Source organism: Etheostoma cragini, chromosome 11, assembly GCF_013103735.1.
Source record: "Etheostoma cragini isolate CJK2018 chromosome 11, CSU_Ecrag_1.0, whole genome shotgun sequence".
NCBI lineage: Eukaryota > Metazoa > Chordata > Actinopteri > Perciformes > Percidae > Etheostoma > Etheostoma cragini.
In genome coordinates this window covers 14,599,669-14,611,046 of record NC_048417.1, presented here as the reverse complement: position 1 = coordinate 14,611,046, position 11,378 = coordinate 14,599,669, and the positions used below count along the sequence as shown (strand labels likewise).

The window sequence follows — 11,378 nt, the reverse complement described above, 5'->3', positions numbered from 1 at the left end:
TCAATGTATTATTTTGTATTTTCAAGGACACAGATGCTGTGAACGTTAATAGTTTTCTTATTGCTAACATGTGTTTGCCTGATCAATTCTGACTTCCCTTTCCGGTCTGTTGCAGTCAGCATCAATATAATATCCTATTGAAGACAACCATCTTTAAAAATAGAACCACCAATATGTAGAGTATTTTCCCAAAACAGCTGGGCACTGTAGCTTGTAGCTAACTAAAACAGGAATAAACAGTGCAGTTGTTGAGAACTATTTTCAGCGGTGGATTATTAAACATTTGGTGCTTTAGTGAGTATTTATGGCAGCAACATCTGACAGATTCAGTTAGCAACTAGCTGGTGAACACAGTGGAACACTTAGAAGCTTAAGAGTTTTATTGTTGGAGACCAAAAACAGAACTAAAATGAGAGCAAATATTCGACTCACAATTGGCAGGCGGCCAGAAACACAACTCTAAATGAATGATGTTTGCTATAACTACTGTGAGTTATGTTGCAGCTTGCTTCTGCAGTCCCTCAAAAATTTATTAAATGCATGTTTAACGCACAACATGATGTAGCTCTTTGTTATGGTAAGTCAGCGTTGTCAATAAGCACTTTTTATTTCTCAGAGTAAGATTTAATAAATTAAAGTGATCATGCACAATTTGTGTACAAAAACATTACAATAAAAAACAAAATCCACAAATAATGCTGTTTATAACGCAATAAAAATGTTAAGGTCAGGTAATTGCACCAGTGTAGACACATTAACAGGAAAGGCTCATTTAACTACTTAAAGGTAAATAAAAACTGTTGAGGATATAAAAAAATACAGAATCGTAGAAATTACCCCAGAATTATCAGTAGCTTATTTTTACATCCAGCTATAGAAAACAGAAAGTAAGTAATGTAGATTATGACTACTACAGAATAGACAAAAGCAAATCACAGTGCTACACGATTTTATCACATGCTGGGTTACAACTACAAAGTAACAAAGACCTTGCACCAAGCATGCTGGCCTGTTAGCTTCTGAAAATCCCCCGACAAAAATGGGGAGACATATGTACAAGTGTAAAGTTTATTGTCCACACCCGAAGCAGGGGAGGACAGATGTTATGTCAGCACTAGTCCAAACACTTTTTTACAAATTTTACAAAAATGTATCAATCAATGTAATACACACAGTCATTCAAGTCTTTAAACAAAAGAATGATTAAATGTTCTATAAAAGTCCTGATCTCTGTTCAGAAAAGTGTATCTTCGTTTTTAATGAGCACCTCCACCACCTGTCTCTGGTAGCGGATGTCATTTAGTGCTGTCATGGCGTCCAGGTTTGGGCCACGCATAAGGGTGGGTCCGAAAACGATGGCGAGGTTCTCTGCGTTCATCAGGTTGAATTTCTCATTCTGTGTCACCCTGCAAATATGTATTCAAATTAAAAGAAAATATATAAAAAGTTAGAAACTTGAAATAAACTGAATTTTAGGGACTTAATGAAAATAACTCTAGTGGGGAAGGAAACTGAAGATGTTTTTTTTCTTTTCTTTTTTAAAGCAAGGCCCTAACCATTGCTATGGGACCTGCCCTATTTTTGCAAAACCCTCCCAACAATTTCTAACTATTGACTGATACAGTTAATTTAGCCATCAATAACTTAAAGTGTGCAAAGAATGTGAGATGGTGTACTCTAATTTAAACAATCGTACATTACTTTATACTTTATACTACTCTACCTTCAACAAAAAGTAAAAATCCATAATCATCCCACTTTTCTGAAACCACTCCCCCCTTTTTTATTTGAACACATCCCCTTATCTCTTGCAAAGTTGGAGTGCATTGCTCACCTTTTTAAGTGTGCCATGAGGTACTTCAAGGTTTCACTGTGTGATGATGGCAGCAAAGCAAGAGCTTCACGGAAAGCTTCCAGCTTCTTCTCTGGGTCTGTGAGCTCTGGACAAAAACATAAAGGACTGTGTTGTTAGAGGGGCCAGAATACACTCTCTGACCTCAGAGGAGCAGGAATCAATGTAGTTATTTCCTGTGGGGTAATAAAAGCCGTTTGTCTCTGAGAGGAAGTCTGAGGCTGCTTGAGATGACTAATGCAGATAAACATTGTGAATGTGTTCTGGACTGTTGTGTTTTGCAAATTATGGGCATGGAGTTGAATACTTATTCAGGACTTAAGGTCAGTGTTGACTTTCAAAGTCATTGGTTGGTATTAAGTCAGTTGCATTAAGCTGCCTTTTCACAATTCTGTTCCAACTGCAACTGAGAAAAATGCCCCTTACTAAATTAATTAATTAGAATAAAAAAGGACTGTGGCTGTGCAAAGTGGATTTTACCACAACAACCCTGCAAATTCCGTCATTTTTTATATTGTGTCGGGGTTCTAATTTGCAATCATGACAAGCTTGCTCTACATTATCCCGCTTATGATACGGCTTATTACACGGCTTATTACACAGCTACTCACACAGAGGTTATCCACTGATGACGCCTGCGTCCAGGTCGGGACAGTTAACTTTACAGCTGATGAGCCCAGCTCTCAGACGGAAGCCAGGTGGACAAGGTTAGTGTGTTAACCTTGGTGCTAACTAATGCTCTGTTTCCCTAGCTCTGTTAGTGAGCCACATTTCCCCCACCCTCTCTCTTCCTTTTTGATCAGCCAATCAGGGGTATAAGCTCCATAATAGAACAAATGTTAATTGAAAAACAATTTTATTGATTAGAAAATGGTCCACAAAAGTCAATGATCCAAACACGGTCTAAGGCAACGGCCTCTTATACTGAAATAGCATGCCACAGAATGCCGTGATTGACCAATGAGAATCAAGTATTCAACCAAGCCGTGTGTGTGTATGATATGTTCATCTTCATGGACTTAATATACAGAAATCAAACGTTTGTTTTTATTGGAGGTTATTTCATTTGATTCAATTACATACAGGTGTTTCTGTTATTTTGTCCGCCATTTTTAGGCCAATATACTGTGACTGACCTCTGTCTTGTGTTTTAAGCAAAGCCTTTTCTGCAAATAAACAAACAACATAAGTACATTTGAATAGGGACTTCTATCTTTAACTGCGGCAAAACCCAACACAGTGAAACAGGTGTTTTTCTGACTAATTTCTCTCGTTATAACTTACTTGCAGCCTCGATGAACCTAGGGTAAGCATCGTATGAGATGATTGGAACAGGCAAATCCCTGAGGTAAAGTTTCAGTGCACCCGCGATGATATTGATGTCTTCATAGGCATTCACTGAGATGTCTGTCTTCTCGCCATCTGTGTGGATGGTACATTACATTACATTTATTTAGCTGATAATTTAAAAGTGATTTACATTAAGTGCAGTGAACCATGTGGGTACAACCCCAAAAGTGCAAGTATCATGCAAGTATATACAACTTCATCAAATAAACTGATCTACTTTGAGTGCTACATGTGCTTGTTGGTTGGATGTGTGATGGCATGAAGGATACAAGCGGAAGATAGTTTTCACACCGTAAACATGTCTTACACATCAACACTTTGACACTACAGTGTGGATTGAGGAATAGAGAGATTGTGTTACTGTGGGTGGGAAAAAATCTACTCTCGCTCTGTATTTTGCAAAGTAGCTGCGATCATCCGCTTGGCCTGTTTTATTCTGACTTTCCCTCAGTTATGCATGCTTTCAAGAGCAGGCCATGGCCTACTTTTGCTGGCAGACTGAACATCCCAGCACTGTGAGTTGGAATGACACTCTGTCATGGATGATCTCCCACATGCAAAGAAGAGTTTTGCCCACTGCTGCAGGGTTTTTCTTACAGTTAAAATTCACACTGCACTGGGCAAAGACAGGCTCATTCTCACTAAGTCAACTACTGAATCCCAACACAGCGGAGCCTTTTCTTTTTTTTTTTTAAGACTACATCCATGGTTTGTATCCTCTGAGGCCCCCCTGTCTGTCCACACTGTGAAACCCTGCGTGAGACCCTGCGTGAGAGGGATATGTCAAGATACGATCTGTCTTCCCAGATGGACACTTATCTTCCACAAATGTTTCACTTTCCCATTAATCTGACATGTTCTGTATGTAAACATCTGAAAGCATGCAATGTTGTGTTATGAGCTGACAGAAATCTTAAAAGGAACACGTATACCTTTGTCAAACGCCATCTTGACTTCTTCCAACGAATCGCTAAATCCAGATATTCTGTAGAGGCCTTCAGACTTTAGTCCTATTGGAACATACATAATAAAAAATGGAAATAAAACAATCTTTCAGACACAGTCAGGGCTGTTTTAATTATTGTAAAAAAATAAAATAAAAAAAAGTCACCAGCATACATCGCCTTGGGTAATTTAGAAGATGCCATTTAACACCCTTAAATATGCACAATGAATTAAGGCTAGAATGGCCACAATGTCACACACTGGAACAACATGGGCAGATGCAAATAGTTTTCTGCATGACTGGGCAAAATAATAGAGACATAAATCAAACTTAGCTGCAGACAAATATTAGGGGGCAGACAATGAGGGAGCAATGGGTTTCCTACATAGTTGAATGATTTAACAGAAATGCAATCAAATAAGGCAGCAGGAAACAGAGTAATGTATTCCTCATTACACATTTACAATTACTAGCACACTCATCAGTCCGCTCAGTCATTCCCCTGCCCAAAAAAACATTAACTCAGTTAGTAATGTAAGCAGACTTTCAACACCTCAAATTATATATAGTAAATTGCATACTACAAAATTAGAGATAAGCTGTTTTACACCAATCGTTCTAAATACAGTGAATATGATCCACAAACTTAATTTGAAATAGCATTTCAAATGGGTTAGACTCCAGCACAAAATCAGCTAAAATGCTGAAAGTAGTTCAATTTAGTTCAGAAGAACTCAAGAGTCTCCTGACTTGACCAGACATAAGCTTGATGAGTTGTCCTAGAATAAATACTAAATCTTTTCATGGAAGCAAAGAAAAGGCGTTAAAGGTTTGGATCTTATAAGTAATGGATGTTATGAAAATTGAATCACTACGAAATATTGAAATATAAGTGATTTTTCATTCTTTACTTTGAGTAAAAAACATCTTTTGGAATGTGGACATTTCCCGAGGGTAATTTTGCAATTTCCAAAACTAGATGTTAATCTTTACGTTTTAGGTTTCACAGATAATAAATGTACCGGTAGATATCCATTATACAAGATGCTCAGGTTCAATTGGTCATTTTCTTAAAAATCTATAATTTAAATCAGATGAAAAAAATCCGGTTCCACAAATTGTGTGGGTTAAAGTCTGGCATCAAATTCAAAATAAAAAAAAATAAAACTTGGACATTTAGTCAACCATAGTTAATGGTTTGAATGTTAAACATTCAGCAGTGACTAAATTTAAATAGGTATTCGGTTGCGTGTCAGATTTAAATAATTACAGCCTTTCATTGTTTCTATAATTCCTCTTGCTCTATAGTTTACAGCAGGTCAGCTCTCTTTCAATGGAAAGCCTCCCCTATCCCAATTATTATCAACAAATCCTGCAGCTGTTAGGGTTTAAAATGTATTCAATTGGTATATACTCAATTTTTCACATTTTCATCTGGGTAAAGAAAGAAGTCTTATGTTGAGCTAGACAAACACACACACACACACACACACACACACACAATCTCACACACACACACACACGCACACACACACGTCCTAAACTGACCTCTTGACTCGATCTCTCGTATGCACATGTCCACCACCATCGGTCGCGCCGTATTGTGAGCTTTCACCAGGGTCGTGAGGTCACAGCTGTAGACTTTACGGATGTGTCTCAGGTCTGGCTTGCAGTCGTTGGGCACCAGAGATGAACATTGTTTGTGGACGTTCAGACCACAATCTACAGAAAGAGAGAGAGCAAGAGAGAGAGAGAGAGAGAGAGAGAGAAAGAGAGACATCCAGGAGGTGTAGTTCATAAATCTACTGTAGAGTTCTTATTAACTACACAATACAACCAGAATACAAAGTCCTGTGGATCAGTCTTTTTATCTCTCTACTGAGGACTTTATGCAAATTAACATTCAACATCAGGTTCATTTGGATTTGGTTAGCTGGTTTCACGTGTGTTTTGGCTTGCAGAAGAGTGTTAAACCCCTTGATCAATGTTTGTCCCCTAAATGTCACAGGACCACTGGAGAGCTCCTCTCTCATCCCCCCATGGCACTGGAGTCCCCTTGATCTACGGACAGATCCAAAGTCCCCTCAACAGGGCCATTTGCTTATTAAAAACAGTAAAATAAAACAATGCTTAACCACAAGACAGGACATTAATCTATAAAAATATTTGTTTGTATCTTTTTTCAATTTGTCTAAAAACATTTGATAGTAATTCAAACAAAAAATGCATTTGATAATAATGATTACGTTGTTTTGTTTATCCTATATGATGTTTTCAGATGCAGGATGCATCCCAATGGGTGTTTAAATGGCATATTAGTCATGATGTCAGTTTTTGTATCCCACATTGAGTTTTTTCTTCAGTCACAGCGGATGGGGCCTGAGGCACAGCTGTTTCAGGGCAGGAATCACCTTGTCGGGAACAGAGAAGCCCATGGAGAGCACAAGCAGAGAGAAACTGCAGCTCTGCTTTGTAACAGAAACCCATGGAGGGAATTAGAGGAACATTGAAAATGCCGTGGCCTGGAGGAGGGATAGTCAGCGCTGCTGTGTGCTCTATTCTTATCCAGATCCAAGCTCACACACATTGGCTGTGGAAGCAGCAATTGAGGCGCTGCGGGCTACACTAGACCTAGTTTCCCAGACTAAAATGGGGCAGCTCTTCAAGCTCTTAGATCTTTTGAGCCGTCTTCAACTACTTAAAGGTTGTTGTTTTTTTACAAATGCATCTGCTCTGTCTGCTTTTTTATTTCAAAAACGTAAAAAATTAAATTTTCACAGATGAAAAACTAATTTTTTAAATAATGTTTTAACAAAAAAAAAAATCTTCTGAGAGCAAAAAATTGATGTTTCTGGAGAAACTCAGACAATATTGAAATGAATATGGGTCCCTGGAGAAATTCACGCAGCCTGCATTTATATGCATTGATGCAGAAATGTAATTACTTTAAGAGATGATTCTCTTAAGGATATGAGACAGGCAATATAATCTGCTGATCTCCTGTTGTCCATGTACTGTAAGCACACTGACGGCCCCGGGTCCCAGGTGGGGTGGGTGAGGGTGAGAAAGGGGCCCCAGGGACACCGGGAGCCCGGAGACAGGGGATGCTGCTTTACTGCACCGTCAGCTCTGTCTCCGTTGCTATAGTAGGGAGGAGGCTGCAGCTCAGTTTATGCGAAAGAGAAGAGGTTTAATGGTGGCTGTTTGCTAATTTCTAATCAGCACATTACCACTATATCGACCAGCAGAGCTACCAGTTAAAACCGGTCCCTTTCTGACTGGATCTGAAAACAAAACACACCACTTGTATTTGTTAAATGGTTTGGGTTATTTCTTTTAAAGTATTTAAGTTGAATAGGGGTTGAGCTGCTTGACCTAGCTCTTTGGTTGAAGCTGCTGAATTGTAATGTGTGTGGAAACAGAGTTCCTTCCCCACGCTCTGAGCTCTGCTCCTCATTAAAGAGACATGCCAGCTTTGTTTTCCTTCTTGGGCATGATGGGATGAGGCTGGGGGGGCGTACTCTGATGAAGAATTGTGGCACAACAAGCACAAGCAGAGGCTGTCTTTCTGGCACACGGCCAAAAACAGTTTACACACACACACACACACAAAAAGAAAAAGGGGGTGGGAGAAAAAAATTTTGGTATGCAAATTTGAGCATCATGTGACACTTCACTGCCCTAGATTCTGGTAGCTGTGGTTGAGACTGAAGGAATGGTAACATAAGACTTTGTAAAGCCAAACATGTTGTCAGTGTTCAAAATCAAGACATTAATAATTAACATGAGAGCTCCCACAGATTTGTGTGACATACTTTGATTCATCAATAAAACATCAAAGACACACAGACTATATTATAGCACTATTCTGGGATGGGAAACAAATTCCAACAACAGTTACAGGAAACTGAAATCTCATCACAGTATTTGACAAGCACATGAGGAAATATAACAGAAGCCTTTACCTCAAAATAACGATATATAAATGCTACATCTACTACAGTAAAGGTATATTCACAAAGGACTGAAAATGATTAGATATTTTTCAAAATATGCTCACACTGTGGAGCACATAATAACAAAGTGTATTTCCAAAAACACAAACAACTGTGCTTTATTGTGTGTGTCTGCTGTAGTGAGCCTACTGTTGCGTGTTTACTTATAATGCTGCACATTTTTATCCATCAAAATCATGGAAGTGGAAACACAGATAGCCTTTGTCTCTGTAATAATGACAACAGGATGTGAAAAACAACCCGAGCCCCGAGCTAAAAAACAAAGTAGTCATTATTTTATAAAAGAAAAATAAAGAGCTACTTTTACATTTTAAAATGAATCTGAAAGTGCTGAAACTCATTGCTCTGCTTGTTTGAACTGATCCCTCCATTCCCAAACCCAGTGAGGAAAATAGTGGGTCAAAATAAGGTTTAACATAGTATAAAGTACTCTATTATACAACCCCTAATCCACACACTACTGTTAGGATTATTAATGAAAACGCAATAATCCAGCTCCAGATTCACTAAAAACCAATTAACCCATATACAGTCATGCCTGCAGCATGTGCCATTAAAGCAGTTTATACAACACAGTGTTGGTGAGAACAAGATATACCTGCACATTTGACCCCCTGAGCCATCAGTCCCCACATGAAGTTGGCACAGTGTTCACACCAGTGAGGCCCTCGAAAGGTATGGACCTACAACAGAGAGGAGGACAATGACAAATTTAAGTGATTAAGTGCAATGAGAAGAAAGTAGGGATTTGCTGCCGTTTGCTCCATAGACACCCCACACACTTCTTTACCCATCCAGGAAACCTGTAGGTGCTGCCGCTTTAAATGAGGCAGAGGAGGATTGTTGTTCAAACAGACCCTCAAACTGACACTACCGAGGTAGTTGCCATCATGGCAGAGTAGGATTTGACACGTGACACACAGATTGCAAGTTGTCAGGGAAACTTGCTATGGAAACAGTAGGAGGCCACCATGCAGTTGAAGGAAATGAAGCCCCACACTAGACCAGGTGACAACAGGAAGGCTTCTGGGAGTGAGAGCAAGCCACAACTCTTCCTGTTCTTTGCAATTAGTCACAATACAACAGGCAAGACCTTACACTGGTTGGCATGACACTGTGTGCACTTTGATCATTGTTTTAAAAAATAGCACCTACGTTGTTTGACAGTCTGCTATCACCAGATTGATGTCATCTCACATTTCTTTTCATGGTTACAGAATCTTAGTATTGTTTCACATGTATCTAATTCATTCGGGATGTTTAAATGGGCATATAATTATTCTTCTGGTCTGTACGTTTCTTTTCTCTTCACAGTCAAGAGAACTGTCAAAATGCAGGTGGTGAATGCATGTCTTCAGAGTAATTCATTTAAGAGGGTGGATATGTACTTGAATTTGATACATGTGGTGTGTACATGGAGCTTAATTTAAATTTTAAATTAAAAGACTTGTTATGACTCCCAGATGCTGTTGAGACTCTCTTTATCATTACTTCACTCAAATTGTACATCATCCTTTCGTGGTGGGAGCTTTCAACACAGGAACTATACACTCTTGCGTGTCCTTGTGAACAAAGCAGCAGAAAGAGATTGGTAAGCGTCAGCAATTTTAAAGCCTTGAAGGTGTTATTTCACCTGCTGCTCTCCATCCCATTAACCAGCAAAACTAGGACAATGAGCTGGAGCCAAATAGGGATACACTCCTTCATGGTTTCCCCTCTCCATTGGCCTAATCTCTCCATCTGGTGCATAAACTAACAGCAGTGGTCCATAGACCACCCAACAGATTTTCTTTTGATAAAGGCTCACTGGACACACCAAAACAGCTCTGTTTTTCATCCCCTCTGTCCGACTCTGTAACACCCCCCCCTCCTTCCATCTCCCACAAGAGAAGCATGATAAGCAGTCTTCTGGCCACACATGATGAAATTAAAGCAATGTTTTGGAGATGCAACATCGGATTAGAATTATTTAAGTCTCACCTTGAAATTGTGGACTTTCTCAGATTTGGGTGTGCGCTCGTTCTCCTTCAGTGTGGCTCTGCGAACCAGTGAGGTGAGCTGTGAATAGGCGAATAGTTTTAGTGGCTGCCAGAAAGTGGCTGGAGGTTTCTGTGGCCCCATCCTCATCACCAGAGCTGCCGCAAGAATATCCTCCTGATTGGCCTCTCGCTTGGCCTTTTGCACCAGGGACTTCTCTTCCTTGTGAACCTCGTAGGACTCTCTAGATGGCATTCTGGTGCTGCAGTCTCCCAAAGCAGATGAAGGAACAACCTCAGTGGAAAGTCCCAAAAAAGGAGGAGAAAACAGTTTGATGCTCAGAGCAAGACTACATCAAATGATATTACTTGCATTGTGCCAATTAAATAGAGACATCTCAGACAAAAAATTGTTTTTAAAAATCCAAAAGGGAAAAACTGTGGTCCTTATTAAATCCTCCCACAGCAGTGACCGTAGAGGAAGTGGAGTCTCTATAACAGGAGTGCCAGGTTTTATACAAAAGATGTGCAGCCCTGGGTGCTCATGTGGTTCTCTGGGAACGTGTATGCAGATGAGCTGAGTGGTTGCACTAATCCTCTCCTCCCTGTGCAGAGCTGATATTCTCCCTGGAACAGAGACAGCACACTATTGTGTATGGATGCCGTCAGGGCGGGCAGAGAGAGGGGGAGGAGTGCAGGGGCGGACCCTGTAGTAGTCACAGCAGATTAAATGGATCCCACCAACCAATCACAGCATGTATACACCAGCTTTATACTAGCCACCACCCCGCCCCCACAAAACCATCTCCATCAGATATCAAAGCAGGGGACCCTGGGTAGGATGAAATGAGAGTGGGATGATAATGAGCAATGAATGAGTCACGCATCAAGAGTGGGCTGATGCCTGCAGAACTTGCGACAGCAGAGGGCCGTTGGAAAGGAGCTATTTTCAAAATCATGTTGCCACAGAAACTGACCATGACAGAGACCACGACGAGTACAAACACAAAAGCACCAAGCCCACAAGCAAATTATTGGATCTTTCAGCCATTTAAAAGAAGTTTCATATTCTACATTTAGCATTTTGACTACAAATTAAGAGGAAAAGTAAAAGACATTGATGAAGAATAAACAGCAATATAAGGCAACTCTTGAACATAATTAAGCTTCTATAAGAGTGTTGTTTCTGATCTACCATACATTAATGAAACAGTTTTTAAAATCCCCACTTTGTGACA

At 39.8% G+C, this 11,378-nt stretch overlaps 1 protein-coding gene across 2 annotated transcripts; it reads right to left on the bottom strand.

Annotated features, from left to right (window-relative positions):
• Positions 1–449: 449 nt before the first annotated feature.
• On the bottom strand, positions 450–10,849 carry chn1 (chimerin 1). 2 transcript variants are annotated; one of them, XM_034885089.1, is made up of 7 exons: positions 10,145–10,849; positions 8,763–8,847; positions 5,697–5,870; positions 4,135–4,212; positions 3,137–3,274; positions 1,835–1,940; positions 455–1,406 (listed from the first exon to the last, which is right to left on the bottom strand). In XM_034885089.1, the coding sequence occupies exons 1-7, from the start codon at positions 10,394–10,396 to the stop codon at positions 1,235–1,237; spliced, it is 1,005 nt and encodes a 334-aa protein (XP_034740980.1). In that variant the 5' UTR covers positions 10,397–10,849; the 3' UTR covers positions 455–1,234. The 2 variants fall into 2 exon arrangements, with proteins under 2 accessions (XP_034740981.1, XP_034740980.1); XM_034885090.1 differs by lacking the exon at positions 3,137–3,274 and having other exon boundaries at positions 450–1,406; positions 10,145–10,396.
• Between the last annotated feature and the right edge of the window lie 529 nt (positions 10,850–11,378).

Bases quoted from the DNA above. Each gene is read 5' to 3' on its own strand.
- chn1 (XM_034885089.1), bottom strand. From the start codon at position 10,396: ATGCCATCTAGAGAGTCCTACGAGGTTCACAAGGAAGAGAAGTCCCTG. The intron at 5,871-8,762 runs GTATATCTTGTT...CTCTTTCTGTAG, and splicing joins TCAGGGGGTCAAATGTGCAG to ATTGTGGTCTGAACGTCCAC. The intron at 1,941-3,136 runs GTAAGTTATAAC...GTTTTTGTCCAG, and splicing joins TAGGTTCATCGAGGCTGCAA to AGCTCACAGACCCAGAGAAG.